General features: G+C 34.9%; 1 protein-coding gene across 1 annotated transcript in view; it reads left to right on the top strand.

The window, feature by feature from the left end:
- Kiaa0825 (KIAA0825 ortholog) overlaps positions 1 to 23,333 on the top strand; it is a 378,474-nt gene that overhangs the window by 125,503 nt on the left and 229,638 nt on the right. Inside the window, exons 14-15 of the mRNA XM_077800531.1 lie at positions 5,087 to 5,197; positions 19,102 to 19,241. Coding sequence (XP_077656657.1) covers positions 5,087 to 5,197; positions 19,102 to 19,241 — 251 coding nt within the window. The remainder of the gene's footprint in view (positions 1 to 5,086; positions 5,198 to 19,101; positions 19,242 to 23,333) is intronic.

The following is a 23,333-nucleotide window of genomic DNA, read 5'->3' as shown; positions in this document are numbered from 1 at the left end:
ATCTTCCTTTCCACCAAGCATGTTCTGGCAATACCTTCCATTTATTCTTTCTTTTTTCTTCCCTACCACATATTTACTGTGGCTCAACTATAGACCAAGCAGCACTGTGCTATTGTCTAATTTAAAAATCATCATTTTCTAACCTCAGAGAGTGATTTTTGTTATGAAAAATTCAAGCCAGGGGTCAGGAGAAATGAAGGGAACCATAATTTACTCCAATCTTACCAGATATCTCTCAGTGGCATTTAAGCAACAAATTTATGGCCCCAGAGGTAGCACTTTTTGTTTGTTTGTTTGTTGTTTTTAAAGCAAAGAAGTGACTTAGGATTCTGTTTAAATCTTAAAGTAGATTGAATTTGATTATTTCTACATATTCATAATGGCTTTTTTTATTTTAGGGCTATCAAAAAGGCTTATATATCCTCAATTTTTGGTGCTTTCTCCTACCAATTCTCCTTGTAAGGTTGTAGTCTTCTCTTGGTATTTTTTCTTATCACTCAGTAACTTTGATATGCACAGATGAAACAAGAAACCCACCCCTCACACCTCTACCCCCCTAGAGCTTACATCCTTGGGCTACTTAATTCCTTCATGGGGGCTTATTCCATTAACCTCATAGGAGAACCAATTCTCTTGGGAGGGCAGCCAAGAGTGGCACAAGAAAGGCATAAAACCCAGCTAACTCTTTTTAGCTTTTAGTTGTTCTCACTTTTGATATGCCTTGGATTTATTTCATCCCAGCAGCTGGCTACATAAGCTCCAGAAGCCAATCAGTTTTGTTAAGGGAAAAGTAGCATACATCAGAAACAACAACAAAAAAAGGAATCTAAAATAGAGAGTGAGGCAGCACTATGGTATGGTCAGCCAGAGGCAGGTGGTGTTAATGAGAGGGAAAGTGTATGGCTCACTGATGTTGGAGAAAGGACAAAGGCAAAAAATTTCCAAAATTCACTTTTATTCCCCCTAAGCAAAACCTATTTTACAGTCTGATTTAGGAATGAGAAGAAATGTATTTTGCTTCAACCTACAGACAATTACTTATTTTTAAAGTATTTAAATTTGCTATATCAAAATTCCTTTATGTGCTTGTGGAAAATATAATGCTATGGCTCATACAATTGTTATTTTTGCTATGAATTATTCAGAACATCTCTCTTTTAACTGTATACCAAAACATCATTAGAGGTTATCTAATAGCTAGCTCATAATTTCATTCCCCCATTGAGGCTTCTGGGCCAATTTTCACCCTGTTATACTCTCCAGAATAATGAAACTAATTTGGGATCTTGCTGTGGAATTAAATGCTCATACAGATCCCTCCCCCTCTGAGACCATAAACATCTGCCATAACATCTCTTATAGCCAAATAACCTTACTATTACCAGTATGACTGAGCAACTGTCAGTGGAGTAAAGAGTTTAGGTTCTGGTTCTGGCAGAAATGTCCTTGTAAAAATCTTAGAAATTTTGGCACCAATTAACTATTCTATTATTATTAGATCCTACATTATTTTTTCTAGTCTTCAGTATAAAACTGTAACTAGGCAACCATTTAGTCAATTAGAAATTCAATGTCAGTTTTCAGATAGTCATAAAACCTTCTTAAGAACTATTTACAACTGTTATACTGAGCCCTTGTCCTATATCAGGCACTTGGCTAAATCCTTCATATGCATTATCTCACCAGCTCCTCACACTGACCCAATCCCTCTTTTGCAAATAAGAAAAACTGAAACTAAATAAATTGCTGAACACCATATCTCCAATAAAAAGCATACCCAAGATGCAAACTAAGGCTGTCTGGCTCCATTGCTCCTATATGTACCCATACACTATCTACAAATAACCTTCAGTGTCCCTATCCTTGGGGTATGGAGCAGATGAAAATAATAACAACAAAACAATAATAATGATAAATGTTAAAGGATTAGAAGTACAGTCCAAGGGAGAAACAAAGCACAGGAGGTGAAGAGAAGGGATATGTTTTAGACACAGTGGTCAGAGGAGATTTAAGAGAAGGTTCTGAGGTGGAACAATCTGTGGAGCTAGCTGACTACGACACAGAGAACATTCTAGATAAGGTATTCTGGGAGAAATGTCCAGATAATTGGACAAATAGGTATTTATGCAAAGGGCTCAAAGAAGTAGGCGTAGGCTGTGATACTAAGTGTCTTTGTTCATCTCTTTCTGTCCTTTCTGCTCTGCTCATTCATCATTGTCTCTTGACCCATCTGTTACCCTCAGTCTTTCACATCTTTTGAGACTGCATTTCTCTCCAGACCCTTTCTGCATCTCTTCTGCTTCCTCCTAACAGCATTCTCCTCTTCCTAGTGTGCCAGCTGTTGCACATCCCTTCCCTGCACCCACTCTTAGTGGCCTATCTGGACTCTGATACACTGCTGGAGAATGTCACTCAGCAATCTTTTTGTGCCTATTTACAACCCAACTCCACCCTTTGTTCACTCTCTGGGCAACTCCTTCTTCCATCCTTCTCTCCTTTGACTAACCCCTGAACTTGCACCATCTTACTGTTTGTTAGCAGATGGCTTCGGCCCTGTACTTCTCTCAGAGAATTCAGACCATCATGAATACAGTTTAGCTCCTCACATCCATTTTTTTTAAATAATTGTGATAGTGGATATTGAACCTGGGGCATCATACATCCTAGGCAAGAGTTGTGCCACAGAGCTACATCTCCATCTCACATTCATTCTTTTTTTAATTTTAAGATAGCTCACTCCATTCTTTTATCCTTATTTTCCTCCCAACCCCTTGACTGCTTTCTGATCAATGTTGTCTCTTTTCCCAACTATAACAAATCTTTTCATCTGAGCTTTTGATAACATTTACCTTGCATTCCATGTCCTTAGTCTTTAAAATTTTTTTTCCTTGCTTTATCATTATGTTTTGTTCCTAAAACAGTTCACATTGTCTCCGCTTTTGTACCTACCATTCACTCAACACACTCAATTGGACTTCCAGCTGTCATCATGCTAAACAAACAGAGGCAAGATCATCTACATGTACCCAATTGCTAAACTGCAGTAGGTTCTTTCTTTGTTTTATGCTCTCTGAAGTTTTAGGCACTATTATCCTTTTTTCTTGCTTTTCCTAGAATAATTTTTTCCTGGCTCTTTGCTTACTTCTCTGATTGTTCCTTCTTGGTTTCATTTGAGATGTTCTTTTTCTCATCTCACCTTTTAAATGTTGATGTGTTCCAGATATCTGTCTTTGAAAATCTTTTCATATTACATTCTTTCTTTGGTTGAATTCATTCATTCACATGACTTCACCATTATGTGATGATTTCTACATCAAGATATTCAAACTGGATAGCTCTTGTATATGCTAGACCAGTAAATCCAAGTTACTATTGGAAGGCTATCTTTGGGTATATTTCCAGTATATGCAGCCCCTTTAACATATCTCAAATTAGGTAAACTGCCTATGAGATAATCTAGGCTACTCCCTTTCCCTTAACTTTTACTTTCTACCTCCACTTTCCTGCTATTCCCACCCTATGGTCATTAGGAGATAGATATTGTTCATTCTATTAAGTTAGCTTTATATATATATATATATATTACTATGCCCTCTGTCTCTTACTTGATCTAGGCTGTTTTTCTCTTCTGATTAGTCTAGTGCAATATTATCTTGATCCCCTCCAATCCACTATCCTCACTACTATGGAAGTGATTTTTTTAAGACGTGAAACTGCTGGCATCACTCCGCCACTATAAACTCTTCAATGATTCCTCCATGCTGGTATAATGTCCAGACTCTTGGAAAACCATATCCTGGCATCTGACCTAGCTTCTGATTACCTCTCTAACTCACACAGTAGATTGCCTGGAATATAAACATCACAGCCTGACTTTGAAGCCTATTAAATTTTTTTTTCTGATCTGAAATTTATTGGGGGGAAATGGCTTTGAAGGAGGAGATGATATATTACATTTCTAAAAAAACTTCCAAGACCACAAGGTGAGAAAGGATCAAATTGGGAAGATATGAGCATACAAGAAACAAACTTTGTAAGATGTGGAGTGAAAAGATGTGGATTGGTTTTCAAAATAGAATTCTATTCTGTACTATATAGGTAGATGTTACCACTTCACACAATTCCACTTCTAAAATTTTTCCACTCACTACTCCTAACTCTATGGGCAAATATAGTCTATTACTATAAAAATTTTATTAGCCCAGGTTATGTACTAAGGATGTTATGTAACAAATTATTTCTTATTATGTCAAGATTTGTACTTGAATTTGAGCTAACCTAGAAAAATGTTGTAGTCACTTCCAAAAAGTGGTTATAGATCAGATATTGTGGCCAAACTATTCCAATTTTTATATCATAGTAATGTAAAATAAGTTATTTTACAGTCTCTTTCTAGATCCTTAGGAATATGCAAAATTAATTGTAAAGTTTCAAATATTGTTTAGTACTTATAAAGGTTAAAAAGAGGTACCTACTGTTCAGCAGTTTTATATTAATGAAGCAAATATGATTAAATATTAGAATTTATTAAAAACAAGTTGAAAAGACCCAATGGGATATAAGACTACAACTCAAGAAAGACATAGATAGTGTTTGTGTACCTTCATTGCACACTTAATTTAACAAATTTTATAGTGTTTTTTTAAAAAATCTTAAATGATAATTGTTATACCTTTCCCAACTGTAAAAACTGTTAAATTGAGGTTCATAAAGATCCAAATCTCAATTCATACTGTTCCTGGCTCTCCTGACTACCTGATGATCCCTGAATCACCTATTGACAAAATCCCAAGAGAATGAAGTGGGTGCCTTGTTTGTTCATTCTATTGCAATGCTATTTTGTATAAAAATCATTTGGTATGGGCTGGGGTTGTAGCTCAGTGGTAGAGTACTTGCCTTGCATGCGTGAGGCACTGTGTTCGATCCTCAGTGCCACATAAAAATAAATAAAATATATTGTGTCCATCTACAACTAAAATTTTTAAAAATCATTTAGTGAATATTAAGGAAAATAAAAAGTTACTTCATTCATCTTCATAGTTAATGTTTTCTGAATATTCTAAAATAACTGCTTGTGTTTCCCTAGGACGTTTCAGCATGGCATGGATGAGTCTGCTTCAGATTCCTTAAAATCACTTTTCAACCAACCATTGCATTGGGTTTCTTGCATATCACATTTCTACCCTTCTTTACTCAGGTAAGAAACTGTAAATGGCATACTATCTATAATTCTATGATTCCCTTTAAAATTTAGTAGAAACTTGGATTCACAGCTATACATATATCTTATAAAACAAATTTATAATTTTTCACAATAGACAAGTATGTAAAGAGTATGATTTTTTAGCTCAAGAATCTAAGGCAAATACACTTACTGCTTTAGTGATAAAATGGAAAACAGTGAATTTTTGAAATTTAGTTCTATTTTAGCTAATTGCCTAGCCATTTAAAAATTCATCCTTCTTGATCTATGATGGGGGATTTGACAGTTCTTCAGTTAATTATCAGATATAGACAGGAAAAGTGGATAATCCATGTAACTTAACTCAGAGCCTTAGAAGAGGAGAGAGGAGTAACTTTTATAGTTATGAATAGGGTCTTTCACTATTATTATTTAATTAACAGCATTTAAAAAACAAGAAAAATCATTTAAAGTTTGAAATGTTCTTCCAGAGTAATCTGATGACATTTTGTGGCATTATAGAGAATGGCAGTTTGATTCTTTGTGGAATATGTCATTGGAAAATGCCTTTGCTTGGTGTCTGAGAATAAAAATATCATGCATAGCTGAAGGAGATGTTGTTAATTTCCATGCATTCTTCATTCATCTTGGAAATACATTATCGATGATTTTACTATCTAAGTTGACTGGCTATATCTCTGTCTTTTAGGAAATGAGAGTCTCTCCCCCATAAATAGAAAATATGGAAAGGTCATTCACAAAGGTCTCCATAGACACCACAAGAATACACTGCTTGCTTGTATGTGCCTGTCTTCATATAGCCAATGGGGGATCCAGGATTAGTGAGACATAGACCCTAGTTTCAAGGACCTCAGTGTATTGCTTATACATAAAACTTTGTCAGCATGTTGATTAATTCCTTGTGATTGATTTCTGGAAATGGAATGCCCTCAATACACTACCAACTCAATACCTTGTCTTCTTGCATGTAAATATACTTTTGTGTCCTTAGGAATTAAATAGCTAACTCCATAGTACTCATTACTGCAAAAATAACAAATTAAAAAAACTGAGTATTTTATAGTATAAATTAAGCAAACAATCTGCATCCTTTTGATGAGTTCCTAAACTTCTAAAACATATTTGTTCTCCACATTACCATCACATTTTATCTTTTTTTATCGCCTGCTTTTGTCTTATATCTGGAACCAGGGGTATTCTCCCTCTTTGGGAATAGCTCTCTCTGATTTCCACCTCCAGACCTTATCAGTTCAGCCAGCTAGAGGCCTGGGAAGGCAGCAGGAAATTGGTTTATTTTTCAAATAGTTGATTATTATATTTAACTTCTTTCTCTTTTTCATAAATAAAGCCAAGTGTAAATGAAACAAGATGTTTCTTTCTGCTTTTACTTAGCAAACAATCTCCACTATTATCCTGACAGAAAGATTAGAACATGGGGATGACTTTTCAGCCCATAATGAAAATGAAGTTTGATTCAAACTTTCTGGAGGGCAATTTAGTAACATGTATCAAAAACTCTAGAATATTTTTGCCTCTTTATTCAGCAATTTCATTTCTAGGAACCAATTATAATGAATTAACCAGAGAATATTGGCTAAGTTTTATATGTAAATATGTCCAATCAAACATTATTTGTAAAATTTAAAAAATGGAAATAAATTTTCTGTAGTATATTGTTTGACAAATGAGTTATAGGGCAGACATAATGACAAAATTAATATATATGTAATAAAAGGGTTGGTTTCGAAAAACAATAACATAGGGAAATCATTGTGATTTATAGTTAAGGAGGAAATCAGATTATAAATATAAAATCATCCAAGTCAACCCAGTTTTTGAAATGGTGTGTAACAAACATGATTTCAAGTGTTTTATGTACTTTATCTGTTTTATCCCTCTGTGACATTTTGTAGGATAAGTACTTATGTGCTTTTTTTTATGAAAAGAAAGGTTATTTGCAGGTAACAACTTTCTGAAGAGAACAAAGCTGGGTTGTCCAGACCTTAACTTAGCCCATTCCATTCTAAAGTTCCAGCTCTTGACAAGTGCATCTCCACCTTTCAAAGAGAAGATACTTCAAGGTGATACCAAGAGATGTGCAAGAAAAATCACTCCCCCGCAGAAATAAGATTGTCAGTTACTCACTAAGTCTCTTTTTTACAGTAGAACATTGCACAGCCTTTGACACACTAGTGTTTACGTTAAAGTGGAGTTCCCAAACTTCCTAGATGAGATAAGCCTTCTTTTCCAGGGAAGGAGCAGTTACTGGAAGTAGGCACAATTGAGAAGGACTGACCTATGCTAGACTAGCATATATAGGACCTTACAAAAATATATAAAAAACAATATTGAAAGAGCTTATAGTACAGCATCTATAGCTTTTGTCTCTGGCTAGTGGGCTTGCAAGTAATATTAATTTGCATTTGTATTTTCCAAATTTCTTAGAATGAGTACAATATAATTTTATTACATTAAAGATAAGTTTTAAAGAAAGTAAAAGGAAAACTTATTTTCTTTGATTTTTCCTTTTTTCACATGGCGTAGGCTACAACCTCTGTGTAGATGACTTTACTTTTGCATTTCTAGGTCTGTTTCTCCAACATTATGATTATGTCAGCTGCCCATGTTTCTTGAATGGTCCACTGTACTAATGGAAACCCAGCATGATGTCCTCCACTATTCTTCCTTTTCCTCTTGCCTTGTTCTCCCTCCTTCTCTGTTAAGAGTGTGATTGTTCTTAAATGCTTCTATGATAAAATCTCTTTGAGCTTTTTGTTTGCCTAGTCCCAGTCTTCTATCATGTTCACTTAATTTTCCCTCCAAAGTTCTCTTAGGACCACTCTTTGGCTCCAGCCTATTGTAATGAACTTAGTCCATTTTACCATTATTTAAAATGTCTAAAATACTGTTTTCATTATGTCCCTTTCCTCCTTAGAATCCTTCACCCACACTTTTTCCTGCTTTCTTTCCTGGCACAATCAACAACTTTTTCTGCTCCTGTTAAGTCAGTCTCCTCACAAATCCTTAAGTCTGTTTATTATTCCCTGATCTTTAATTTATTGTTCATTCTCAACTTTAGACCTTTAGGAATGTAGTTTTCTCTCCTACAATACCTTTGATTCTTTCCTTGGCCTTTCTGAATTCTTTATGCAAGTCATGATATGAGCACCCCCATCCCTTACACCCATATGTGTCATACTTTCTGAAAATTATTTTCTGTTAGGTACATATAATCTGTCTGGAAAGACATGATCCACATGCTTTATGATGTGACAGAACAGTGATATAATCAGAGGAACCTAGGGCAGCAATGAAAGCAATTTCAAAGTAATTTAAATTATTTTATAATTTAATACATATTTAATAATATATTTAATAATTTTATTGAAGTTGTTAGACATAGCATTGGAAATTCCTAGACCATCACCATATGACTTTAAAAATCTGTACTTTTAATTCATTTCTCCCACCTATATAAGCTACCGTTGTATCTCTTTACCCCCAAATTATCTTTTAAAACTCCATTCTTCCCCTTAGCAACTAAAATGAACTGTTCAGGGACATACATGGGTTGCAAGATGACAAACTAAAAATACATTAGCTTTATCTTTTTTGAAAAGGGAAAGCTGAGAGGAGAGGTGATTGGAATAGCTAATATTATGAAGGATCTTAGTAATTAATTCCTCTATTTGTTAATATCTATTCATTGTTTCAGAAAGGATTTGAGTAAGCTTTCAATAATACTGAATAAATTAGGATAATTAATTAAAAGTAAGTAAGAAGGAAGAAAAAGATAAAGAAAAAGGACATGAAATTAAGGGTTAAAAATGTATAAATATCTCTATGGGCCATAACTTTGTCTTTAAATTTACTAGTGAAAATATAAAGTATATGGAAAAAACAGAATTTTTTATGTTCCTCATAATCCTGGGAATAGAATATATAAGACTTGACTCTAGGGAATATAAGTGTATTTTCAAAGCATTATAAAATGCTACATTCATTGTCCCTAGCTGGGGGTATAGACTGACAATATGAGTTTATTTAGATAGAGTAATCAGTTTCATACTAGATTAAACTAAGGTATGTTGAGAATATATCAATCTCAAAGTTAATACTATGACACTATTCTGTGCTTTCATATAAATATTCAAGCAAGAATACTGTCTTAGTCACTTAGAGTATATTACATTATAATGTTTTTTATTATTTTTCAAACTTTCATCTTCATGTGATTCTTTAAAGATTTGAAATTTTTTTTAGTTCTTTCTTTGCCAAGTAGGTAATAACTTCACATTGAATCCAAGAAGCATAATCAGTGTGAGTAAACAGTATTCATTTCTTTTATGAGGACAATATGATGTTTTGATTCATGGCCAGTCCAGCCATAGATGTTTCTTTCAACTGTTTTTTTTTTTTGTTGTTGTTGTTGTTGTTGTTTTGTTTCTTTAGTGCTTTTACTTAATGTAATCCTAGTTGGAGGTCATAGAGCTTTCTCCTTACTGAATATATTAAGGTACCTTTGGCTCTATTAAGTATTAGGTTCACCAAAATGTATTTATTCTTTTCTTTACTAAATGCAATTTATAAAATTTCTCCATGTAAGGCATCATGATGGGTATTAACAGTGAGGGAAAAGACAGATTATGAAGTTTAGGACAAATCCCTTTTCTCAAATTTTACATATTGGTGAAGAATACAGCCTTAGTTACATACTTGACAACAGTACACAATTCCATTGTCTGCTTCCTCCATCTTGAGATACTCTCCTGATTTCCTCCTGAAATAGTCTCTCAATTTCCTTCTTCCATTTTTCTTGCTGTTTCTCTATCTCCTTGTAGGTTCCTGTATTTTAATCTTGCCATTAAATATTGACTATCCTTAGTGTTCTATCAAATAACCTTTTAAAAGTGATGTTATCATTCCTATGGCTTTCTGGATTTCCTGTGTGCCCTGTTCTATTCATATCTCTAATTTTAACCTCTACTAAGACTACAGAACTACGGGTGTCACTCATACACAAATACCTTCTGAGATTTACACTTAGAGAGTGAAGTCACCATGACCCAAACTGAACTTAGGTTATTTCCCCTCCAATCTGATTCTCTTCTATTAGTCCCTATCTTAGCTAACAATGTCCATCCAATTGTTCAACCAGAGACTCCAGAGGAAATCTGGACATCTCTTTTCTTCTCCTACATATCCAATGAATTACTAAGTCTCATTAATTTTAACTTCTAATAACTACTATCCATAACATCACTTTTGTCTTAGTCCAAACCAGCATCATCTCTCTCTAACTACGGCAATTACCTACTAGCTTTCTTCCCACTGATATGTTGACCTTCATTTCTAGTATTCTCTAAACTGCAGTCAGAAGTTTCTCAAACCCAGATCTAGTTTCATAGCTCCAATTTTATCATTTTGTATTTTGCCTTAAAAATCCTCTCATGAATTCCTCTATCTTTAATAAGATCTACATAGATGAGGATCTTACCTTCCTCTCCAAAAGCTTCTTTTATCCACTGCCCTGGAAACTGTTATCCACACTTTAGTATTTTAACATTTCCTTCCCAAGCTACTCCTTTCTGCCACAGGATCATTGCACATATTTTTCCATTTCCTTAAATGTCTTCCTTCTTCACCTAGTTAATGCCAACTTCTTTTTGTATCTCAGCTTACATGTTGCTTCTGCAGTGAAGTTGACTCCAGAGACTACTTCACCTCTTTTTGCTACATCTTTTAAGAACATCTTTTGCTTTTCCTTCTTTGAATTTTCATTATAATTTTGTATGAGCATGTGCACTATATGTTTATCCCCAACTAAATTTCATAAGAATAGGTACTGTTTTTTTTTGTTTAATGGTTTGTCTTCATGGTTGAGCACATAGAAGTCATCCAGTAAATATTATTTAAATGAATTAATTAATTAATTAATTAAAATTATTATCAGATGGGTGTCATGTTAACACGTATAAACGTTTGATCTGAGTGGTAAAGCTCAGGCATGGGAGGTACAATTTTGATGAGAAAGTGACTGCTAGTATACTGGGGAGAGAACATCTAGAGAGGAGGACAAAGTTTGTCTGCCAACTGGTGCTGACAAGCTACTGCACAGAACTGAAGGAAGAGATGAGAGAGCCTTTACTCTGATGAGGTGCTAAGTGTTATGAAGAGCCAGTGGCCAGGGAAAAGTAACAATAGCTTTCTAACACCAAAACTTGCAAGTGGCTGTTCCACAAGTGTGGATGAACAGCTAGATCTTAGAAGATATTTTCAAGGGGAAAGGCAGTGTCTGTGGACCATCATTAAGAGAAAATTGGCAACTGATTCAGGTACTTCATATACCTAGATATCTTAACATTTATATTTTCTTTTTCTATTGTGATTTAAAGGTACTATACAAATAATAGAAATGGAGTCAACAATGCAATAATGAAAATAAGTGTTCCCATTGGACAGCTGTGACTTACATAGTTGTTAATTTTATGATCTTGCAAAGTGAATTACACTATGTGGGTTTCAGTTTTAGTTTAAATTTTGGTGAGAAAGTTGAAACATAAATGCAATACAATCTTTGTTGACCTACTTGCAAGTAGCATGCAATACCGTTGTCTACTTCCTCCATCTTGAAGCATATTCTTCTGAGAGGGTCATGAGAAATTAAATGAGTTAAAGAGCCTCCAAGGCACTTATCATATGAGTACTTACTAAACAATCCTTCATGACTGCTGTGTTAGTAAAGAGTTGTGTGTTTCACAAAGTGGAAGATTTTATCAATTATCTAAGCATGGTGAAAGGACCTACTGCAAGTGTGATAAAATGGAAAGAATATTGAACTGCTTTCTCCCTGGCTCTCTGTACTTATCAGAAGTGTGATGCTTGGGAGACCTTTTTTGAACTCCCTAATACAGGGTATTATCTGGTGGACAGAGACTGATAATAAATAGTCAACAGCTCCAGAAGATAACCTCTGCTTCTCAAGAGGGGAGGCTGGGTGATCCAGTGCCTTAGTGACTCAGTGCTAGATTGGGACATTGGAGAGAGCCCCAAACTGGTAGCTGAAATGTTTTATTATTTTTAAAATTAAAATTAGATTATATATTTTTAGAAATGGAATATGCTAACTAGTGTAACATCGAAGTATGGCTCTGTGAATTTTAAATACTATCTTTGGGGGATATTTTAGAAAATGGGATCATCCCAAGAAAAAGATTGGTTTGCTAAAAATCAGGAAATCAGCATAAGTCTTCTTAGGTTGAACAACTACCTTCTACATTGTACACCACATAAGTATAGATATAGCCAACATTGAAGAAATGAGAATGTTGACTACATTAGTGACCAAAGCTATTTTAAAAATTACGGCCAAAAAAAAAAGTGTGTGTGTGTGGGGGTGTGTGTGTGTGTGTACCTCCTAATATATATACATCCTACCTAATATATATACATATATGTATATAGATATATTCTACTTAATTTATAGAGACTTGGCTGTACCCAATATAGAGATTAAAATATATGCAAATATTTTCAATGCTAAAACTACATATCATTTTCACACTTGTGGATAAAGTGATAAAGAAAATATTTTGAGTTTTTTCCCTCAACTTTTCTATCAGGTACTAAAATTATCTTCTTAGAAAAAAGATGACAAATTGCTTATTTTTTTTTAGAATGATTTTGAAGGATAAATTATGGGAAATCAAGAGAGTGCCATAATATGAGAAGTTCTCCACTTTTGTTTTTCCCTGTTAAGGCTTTTACCCTCAGTTTCTTTTTTGTTATACCATTACCTTTGTCCTTTGAGTCATGTAATTTATAGTCTCTGATATAAATTTGTCTTAGTAATCCATGACAAGAATCATCTGGTTGAGATCAGTAACATGGCTCTAATTTGGGAATCAGCTCTGAAATCATAAACTTTATTTTGGTCAAAAACACAGTATCTTCTATCAGGAGGTTCAAAAGAGCCAAACTTCCTCAGAAAATGCAACTTATTCACCAAATATCCTTCAGGTTGAATAGGGGAAAAAATAGAGTAATTGAAAGAACATGGGTTTTGTATTTTTGTTTTTAATATTTTTATAGTTATAGAGGGACAGCATGCCTTTATTTAATTACTTTATTTATTTTGTGTGGTGCTGAGGATCGAACCCAGTGCCTCACACAAGCTAGGTAAGCACTCTGCCACTGAGCTACACCCCTAGCCTGAACATAGGTTCTGAAGTCAGAGACACCTGGGTTCAAAGTCCACCGGCTACATTTATTAGCTAAATGGCTTTGGACTAATATCTTAAGATTCCTGAAACAAGGATTAGGTTGAAATGAACACTAAGTACTTTTGTGCATCTCCAAGTTAGAATTTTTTCAAAATACATACCTTGTGACAAAGACTCAAGTGATTATAGTTTATTTTCTATGTGACAACACTTTAAGGGGAATGAATAAGTGAAGAAAAGAAAGTTTTGTATAATCAAACCAACTATCAAGGGAATGACTGGAACTTGAAGCATCTGGGGAATTCTGAGAACCAGTATGAAATATGCAGTTCAGAGTTTTACTACCAAAGGAACAAGGATGTTGAGGTATTGATGCACCAGCTCTCATTGGTCATTGATTGAGGGCACTAAGAGCCTGTCTTGCTGGAAACAAACATAGTGTTAGAGTCTGTAAACAAGTAAGGGGGGAGGGGGGTGACGAACAACTTGTGTATGTTGACACAGCAGGAGTGGGAGCCGTTTATTGTAGTACAGGAGGGGTATATATACATTCCACACCGCTTATCTTAATTAACATAAACTAGATACAGTAGTCAACCAATAAGGAATCTCCACACTTAATGGCTCACTGGCGCCACCTCACAAACCACTCCCCCTGGCAAAATACCAGGCGCCATCCTGACTTGTTTACAGACTAACACATAGACTGAAAGCATCTTTGCTCCTTTGTTCAATCCAGTGTGAACTGTGAGGTAAGGGCAAAAGGATGTAGGGTCATGGACATCTGATGTGGGCCCCCTTGCACTATTGAGATCCCACTTCTTTCTCATGTTAAGTTTTCAGAGGCCTATTATTGATTCTTCAAGGTGGCTGGCTTTCTTTCTTTCTTTCTAAGAAAAATTTAATTAGGAAAGAGTTGGTAGGACAAGGTAGAGTACTCCCTGTGGCAGTTATTTCTGAGTCTGAAATAATATTCATCATTATATTCTTCTACAACTCTCCCATCTTCCCTTCACTATTGACCATCATATCTGCTGACTTATGCTGCTTGCCCAGGGCAGTCACTATGATCGTCATCCTCCAGGGGGTGAACTCATTAGTTTCCATTCTTTATGGAATAGAATGGCAGTTATTGCTTTCTCCTGCATATGGTCATTAACAAACCTGAGAGCATCAAGAGATGCCCTGAGGAATCCCTTCAGTTACAGATACTTCTCCCTGCTTGTCTTATGCAGCAACAACCCTAGCTCTTCATGATAACTAGGTTTAATAGCCCTTGCCAATAGAGTGATTTCTTTCTTTGCCTGATAGACTTCTGACAGGGGGAACCGAAGATAACTTCATGGCAACTATGATTTTAGGTTTAGTGGAATCCTAAATGGTCTTCTGTTAGAGGTGTATATACCCTACCCCACCATGGAAACCAGGGCCTTCACTTGCACAGAGCTTCTGGGGATTAGGGGAATAAAAAGAACAAATTTCAAGAGGATCATCAAGAGCTTTAGTAAGAGGGGTCCTTCCTACTTTCACCCCTTGGTTCCCAGACCTATATAGTTTATCTACTGAAGCCAACAATTTGACTGTTAGTTCAAAGTAAATATCAAATCTAGAAGAATAGTGTTCCACCACCACTGGATATTATCCCACATTGTGCTTTTAGAAGTCCATTCTAATGTTTTGCTAATCTTGTAACTTCTTTGTGATACATATATGGTAGGATAAATGAATCCCATGGTCATAAAGCCTGAGCAGTAAAACTGCTCACAGTTCAAACCTGCTTCAGAGCCTTCTTTCAGGCTGGGCTTCAACAGTCAAGCTGAAAGTTAGGACTATATGTGCTGATATAGAAGAGACTTTTTAAAAAAAGTTTTCTATTTCAGTATAAACACATACCAAAAATTTTTTAAATTATAAACAAACTACTTGATTAATTTATATAAATATTCCCGAATACAGCTAACATTTTTACAATAATTTGTTATTTTCATAAACCAGTGATGGTTGAACTCCATTACTATAGGGATTTGAAAAAAATTTTAGGCCAATCCAAGCCCCAGAAACATAGCAATTTTTAGAGTATAATCTTAACTCATTAAGTCCCAAGTTTTCAATTCTGTGAATATTTTAATGAAATTGAAACAGGTGCATTAAAAAGATTGGAAATCATAATCTACAGCTTATTATATGATTTAGTATCATTAATACTGTTAATGATACCATTAATAATGTTAATATTATCATAATCATTTATCTATTACTTTTCTCAAAAGATCAGAATTCTAAAAACATAAATATTTATTTCAGAGTTACTATAAATGGTATATTTATTGCTCAATTTAAGTTTTTTTAGGTCTTCTGTAAGTGGAATGATGGGACATAATGGATTAATTCAACATAGTCATAAATTTGTTTTGTCTTTCAATATGAGATGTATGAGTTCTGTTGAACTAATACAGTTTTGTTCTCTTCTTTGTATCATAATGGAATTCAACATGTACATATTTGATACATACATATATACATATATCTAAAATTTCCCTTTCTGTCATTTTTTTAAGGCTAATTTCACTTTCACAGATCCACCAGCTCAAAGGATGAGGGAACATATGCTTCGCCATATGCCCAACACAGACTCCTCAATGCATTTTATTACTCAGAGCTTGGTGATTTAGGAATGTTTGTACTATTTTATTTTTCCTCATAGTGAGTCATTCTACTGTACATTTCAAAATTGTGATAAGTTGAAAGATCCAAGAACTGAGGTATGTTTCAACAAACAGCTTTCCATCTGGTAAATGAGAGATTTTATTTATAACCAGGTATGCAGTTACAGTGGAAAGAAATGACATTCAAATTATTTTGTTTTGTTACATGACTGAAGGGCTGAGTAAAAACACTAACCACCTCCATCCCTTCTTCACTGCAAACAGATCAGGAAATTCGTCTACCTTAAACTCTTCAGTAGATTCAAAATCCCCACCTTGGTATATGAGGAGGACCTCCATGATCCAGTTCCAACCTCCTTCAAACTGTTTCTCCAAGATCCCCTTCCGTTAACTGCGGCCAAACTGGGGTTTTTCAGTTCTATCCTTAAGTCAGCTCTCAATTTGAGCACAACATATTGATAGGAAACATTAAAAAACAAAGTTGATTTAAATACATAACTTACTACCAACAGTTTTTCCTCTATTATCCCTCAGGGGAGCTTCTCTAAGTCAGCATTTATGGTTTATGATGGAAGTAGTAAGGATGAGTATTGTATCTTTTGGTACCACATTTGGAACTTCTCCAAACACCAGAACTCTCTGGGACAGTTAATCAGAACTCCTGGGATGCTCAGAACTGGTGGACTTGATTCCTCCAGCATTAGGGTTAAGTAACTCCCCTCTTCTCTCTTCACTACCCAGCCAGGGCAGGACTTTCCCTAGCTAACACAGCCTACCAAGTGCCTGAGCAGTTTGCACACTTCCAGTTATGTTATCGGAGCTTCATATAGAGTCTGAGTCTGTCCAAATTTTAAGCACAGGCTGAAAATTTTTGTGGGTCAGAAGGTATGAATTGTTCCAATGCAAAGCCAAGCAAATGAAGAGGTACTTTCAAACTTCTTCATTTTATATCCTCAAATTCTCTTGATTTTGTTTAATTCATACTTTTAGCAAAGCATTTTTTTTTCTTAAAACTTTGCCTACTCATTTAGGAGCAGACAAGTCAATCAGCTAATGTTTATAGAGATTTAAATGTGCTGAGTTTGGGAGCTTTAGGGTATATAAAATGAATATCTTCAGAGACTTGAATCTGGATAGTGAAATAAAGTTTTGAAGAAATAATCAAGTGCTAAAATATGAATTCTTGTCATAAGTGTTTTAATTCAGAGTGATACCGCTGTGAAGAGAAAATTTTAGTCAAGACTTCTCAGGGGAAAAAAGTGGGAACTTTTGTTGTTGTTGTTGCAAATTCAAGATTGGGTAAGATTAAGATAAAGATTCAGGGTCATAGAAAATTCATTGAGTGAATGGTGTCTTAGCTCAGGCAGTTATAAAAAACAGACCATATTTCTGATGACTTAAGCAAGAGACATTTATTTCTCATAGTTGTGAAGCCTGGAAGTTAGGTTATTAGCAAGGTCACATTCTGGTGAGGACCTTCTTTCAACAGCCAACTTCTGATATCTTCATGGTAGAAAAGGGCAAGGAAGTTCTTTGGCCTCTTCTATAGCAGTATTAATCTCATTCATGAAGATTCTACCCTCATGAATCAATTATAATCCAAGAACCCCATCTCAAGATATCATCTTATTGGGGTTGGGGTTTTGAATTTGGGGACAACATAAACACTCAGTCCATTGCAAGTATCAGCCAAGGCTGACCTGCATGGGCACAAAGACATGGAGACCGAAGATGGTGCTAACTCATTCTGTTTCTACTACCTGTGTCCCCAAATGCACTGCCTACTACAGTGGTTCCTAAACTTTAACATGCATCTGCTTCTCTTAGAGAGAGCTTGTCAAAATGGATTTTGCGGACCTACCTCCCAAATTTCTAGTGGAATAAGGCTTGAAAATTTGCATTTTAAACAAGGCCTCAGGTGACGCTAATGCTTCTGGTCTGGGGCCCAAGCTTAGAAAACCAGAAGTCTTGACTGGGTTGATAACTGGATGGCTCACCACTCAGTCAACAGCATCCCCTAATGTTAATGCCACAAATTGTATCTCTTAGTTATATCTCTTCGGTCTAGAGCAATCCAGTCCTCTCATTCACAATTCTGCATTCCTCAAACACTTTTCCTTCCCAATGGCACACTGTTCTCACAATCAATGTGGCCCAACTAGAGTGTTTGACTATTGCCTGCTTTGTGATGGTTGTTGTTGCAAGTTAATTTCCCATGTTGTGACCTTCATATGATCTAAATTTTGAGATATTTTAAGAGAAAAGTGAATTGTATTGTCAGTTTCTAATTTCTACTTTACTTTCTGATCTCCTGTCAATACATTGATGGGGATGTGGGGGACCTGTTTTCAATTTTCTATTCAACACTGATCATAATTTTGCAAAAAGAAGCTTATTTACCTTAGAAGTATTTCTCTTTGATGAAATTATTATCCAAGTAGATAGCAATGTTACTATTAGTAGCAGTTCTGCTGATTGCATGTTGATTTAAGATTTTACATATTACATAATTATATTATGGTTGACACTTGATAGATGCTTTGATTCCTTTAGTTTCATCAGTCATCATAGCACATAGTACATCACAATGTAGCAAAATCCCACTGGAACTTCTTTCCGTGAATAACAAAAGGAGTTAATTAATAGCACATAGTAGGCATTCCTTGTGTATTTGTTGAGTGAATGAATTAATGCATTTAGAATAAGCGCATAAATAATTTCTTTTCTCCATGAAACAAAAATAGACATGGTTCTGTGAAATCTAGGCATGGTTATTTTGTATCAGTTTGAAATTTGGCAAGCTACCAAATGTTAATTTGCTTTTAGCTAGTTGAGATTAAATGTAATTCCTTCCCTGAGCAACCCGAAAGTAAGTAAGCATGAAAGCATTTTCAGACTAATCTGGGAGGAATTGACATTTAAAGAGTTAGCATTACATCTGTACTTTAAGGCTATTAATTTCATAGATAAATTAACTTCATTACTCCATCTTTATCTTGCATTTTGAAAGGACTCCATCAGCTGGAGGACTGAAAGCGGAGGGTCAATTGAAACTGCTCTTATCCCAGCCAGGTTGTAACTGGAACCTGCTTCTGGAAACCCTACTGAGTAATGACGGTCTTTTACCAAGAATCTTGTTGCAGAGCTCAAGTGAGTATTTGTAGTTACAAGAATATCCTCAAAAACCCACTCATTGCTTGAATGAAACTTTTTTCCTACTGAAATATTGGCAGAAGAATGTAAACCAACTGCATATATCAACAGGGATTAGCAGCAGGCAAACTATTGAATTGATTTACCAACCTATATAATAATTATTTTTTTCAGGGACTCTGAATGAGGGGAAACAATATTTTTATATGACACTCTTCTATCACAACTACCATTATACAGAAGTACTTCAATAATCAGGGATTGAGATGCCTAAGGAAATTGGAAGAACACTGTTATATTTTTTAAAGCACATGCCTGAATTAGATAATAAATAAAGAGATAAAGAGGGATTGCATTAAAGCAATACTGATTTTAGTGTATCTTAAAGTGTGCTTATGCAATTTATGAATAAGCAAGCTATGGCTTACTGCCATATCCATTGGCACATGGAGAAATAAATAATTTCTCCAATGGAAATTGAGGTGTAATAGAAGACTACACTTAACTAGGTTTCCTTTTTTCCCTATAGATGCTATTTTAGAAAATGGCAAGTAATGTTGTGCCAATATTATATTCCATTGTGCTTCCTCTCAAATATGAAGTCTTCTGACCATGTTCATGTACCCCTGTGCATTTCTCCTATTCTATACCACATGTGAATCCAGATTAGTCTTATGAATAACTAGTTTCACTAGAGGTTTCCTTAATCAAAATCTTTTTTTCTCTCATTTCTTGTCACCAGAAGGACTAAATCCAGATCCTGAAGCCATTGAAATATGACCCCAGACTATTTTCCTAGCCTTTATTCCAGTTCTTTCTTTCACACACTACCCACCCACTCAGCCCTTTTCCAGTCATTGTTGCTGAAGCCCCATGCATGTATTTCCTCATCACCTGTGCTCACCTGTTTTTCCCACTTAAAATCTGTTCCTCAGGAAACTTGGCCTCTGCCATTTTTCAAGGGCCAGAATACTCTCCTCATGCTGATTTCTTTTGTGTTCCAGGTCTCTGAATACTCTCCTCATGCTGATTTCTTTTGTGTTCCAGGTCTCTGAATACTCTCCTCATGCTGATTTCTTTCTCCCCTGAACTCCACAGCATCCCCAACCTTGTCTAGTTCATCTGTCCTTAGCATTCTCTGCCTGCTATTGCTATATTTGTGTATGAATGAGGCAAACATCTCCAGGTCATCCTCTTGGTATGAAACTGAGCTTCACAAATTGCTCTAGTCATTTCCCGTAATTTTTGACTTCTCATATCTACTCAGGACCAGTTCCCCAAATGCTTCTCACCCATCCACCTTCACATCCAGTTTCTCAAAAGTCATTTGGGAGAGGCACCTCTTGTGAGAATACTGCTTCTTCCCTGGTGATCTCAAAACCATAAAACCATGTGGTGTCTTAGTTCACCAGAACTCCCCAGGCCTCACTGTGCTGAAGCACAGGTGCAGAGGTTATTTCTCTTCCAAATACTGAATTCGATTTTTTCCTTTAGTCCTGAAGCAATATTGTACATCACAATGTAGCAAAATCCCACTGGAACTTCTTTCCATGAATAACAAAATAAAATTTATTTCTTTAAAATAAATAAATATTTTAAAAGGAAAAAAGTGAAAGTTTCACCTGAAAGTACTTTCCTTAGCTTCAAATTGCAACTCCAATCTCCTAAGGGGAAAGTGGCACTAGGAAAAATTCTTTATCAAATGATAGCATTTTATGTACATATTTGGTGTCAGGCAGGGTGTGGGCCCTTTACATTGTCATCTAATTATAAGCCTATAAAGTTTATACTATTGTTATCTTCATGTTAAAAATAAGAACATTGAAGTTTTAGTTGAGCACGGAGGTACACACCTGTAATCTCAGCAGCTCATGAGGCTGAGGCAGGAGTACTGCAAGTTCAAAGCCAGCTTCAGCAACTTAGTGAAGCCCTAAGCAACTTAGTGAGACCCTACCTCAAAATAAAATATAAAAAGGGCTAGGGATGTGGCTCAGTGGTTAAGCAACCCTGGGTTCAATTTCTGGTACAAAAAAAAGACAAACAAAAAATAAAATAAAAACAAAGAACATTGGAGTTTAGAATAAATAAAATTGGCCCTCTGTATCTATAGGTTCCATATCCGTGGATTCAACAATCACAAAGTATTCAGGAAAAAAAGTTGTATGTGTACTGAACATGTACAGACTTTTTTCTTGTCCCTTAAACAATAAAGACTAACAACTATTTTTATAGCATTTACATTGTACTAGGCATTATAAGTAATCTAGTGATGATTTAAAGTATATGGGAGGATATGCATAGGTTAAATGCAAATAATGCACTGTTTTACATCAGGAACTGGAGCATCTGAAGATTTTATCCTCTGAGCTTTCAGGAAAAGTGGCTGCATGACATGGATAGTATCTGACATGAGTGAGACAGTTCCTCTGATACAGTCATTGAAACTCACAGGCATAATCCTTTAAGAGAAATGGTCTTCTTTATAACATAGAGTTATCTAGAACAGACAGGAAAATCAATTGAGATCAAACCTTTTCACTGTATTGATACAGCCGCTAAATATAGGATGAAAAATTATAAATATTTAACTATGTTTTCTTACAAATGAATCCCCTATTTACTTGTCAAATATATAACATCTGCCTTCTGTTATGTATACTATGATGCAGTTTTGAACAGAGTTATAGTTATCAAAGGTACCATATTGTACACCTTCAGTTGTGCTTCTTTTGAACTACAATACTATATTTACTTAACCTAGTCAAATACCCATCACTTTTTACAAAGGCTATTAGGTTACATGGCTGATCTGAAATTGAATTTCACTAGCTACTTCAAATACCATGAAGATGAAGTGACAGAATTTACTAATCAATTTATTGACTAACGTATTAAGTTCCAATAGAATTCCTGTCACTTTAAGTTAGAAACAAGATACTCATGGAATCTTATTAACTATAATAAGATAGAAATTATTATGTACATTAAAATTAATTAATTTCTAGTATTTTTTGCAAGAATTTTCTTTTCATTTGATTAAAAATCTCAGAATTTCAGAACTCTGTTTGGTAACTTAGAAGTTTAGTCATTTTTAGGGAAGTAAAATTTTGGAGTAAAATACTTTGAATTAAGTATTTTAAGCAACATAATCACCAGGTTCTTATGAGGGAGTTTTTCTTATAAATAATGCTTTTTTGGTCTAACTGATAAAATTTAGCTTTGCATTAAATTGCCTCAGGAATTAGGAGTACAGAGATAGTAAGTACATATTTTAAATATACATATTTTAAAACAATTCTCTTTGTTTGATGGTCAATTATTGAATCCCATTAGGTATAGATTTTTCTTGATAAATAACCATATAATGTAAGATTAAAACTATTTATTGCATAGTGAGAGTGATGTCTTTGGCTTTTGCTTTTGTTCTATGAAAATTATTTATCAGAATTTCTTTTTTTTTAATCAGGTGAATATGTAGGGAAATGACCACCCTCCCTGGGGATCAGAAAATAGAAAAATTAAATAAATAAATGGTAAAATTTCAATTTATAATATATGCATCATAGACTGCAAGCTTCAAAGAAGTAGAATCATGTTTTTGCTATGGGTAATAATTTCTCTTGTACTAAAATAGTATTTTGAGGCAATGATTACATTGTTAAAACTTGATAAAAATTAACCAATTTCAATGGAGGTGGTTTAAAATAACACTCTTTTGGTTCAGTTTGGATAGCATGATACAGTGATGTTTGTTTGTTTTATGTTAGTCTATCTTGAATCCAAGTGGGGAAAACTCTGAAATACAAATGTTTATAGTGGATTTTTAAATTATAAGGCCTTATTTTGGATTAATGACTAAAAACATCCAGGTGTGATGGCACAGCCTGTGATCCCACCAACTCAGGAAGCTGAGGGAGGAGGATCACAAGTTTGAGGCCAGCCTTAGCAACTTCATTAAACCCTGTCTCAAAATAAAAACTGTTGGGATGTTCAGTGGGGCTGTAGTTCTGTAATCCTGGGCACTAGAGATACAGGGGGAACCATTTTGTTAATTACCTTGCTGAGGCCACATGGCTTTATATAGATTTC

Source organism: Urocitellus parryii, chromosome 1 (assembly GCF_045843805.1).
Source record: "Urocitellus parryii isolate mUroPar1 chromosome 1, mUroPar1.hap1, whole genome shotgun sequence".
Taxonomy (NCBI): domain Eukaryota; kingdom Metazoa; phylum Chordata; class Mammalia; order Rodentia; family Sciuridae; genus Urocitellus; species Urocitellus parryii.
The sequence above is the reverse complement of the archived record's forward strand: the minus strand, read 5'-3'. Positions and strand labels throughout refer to the sequence as shown.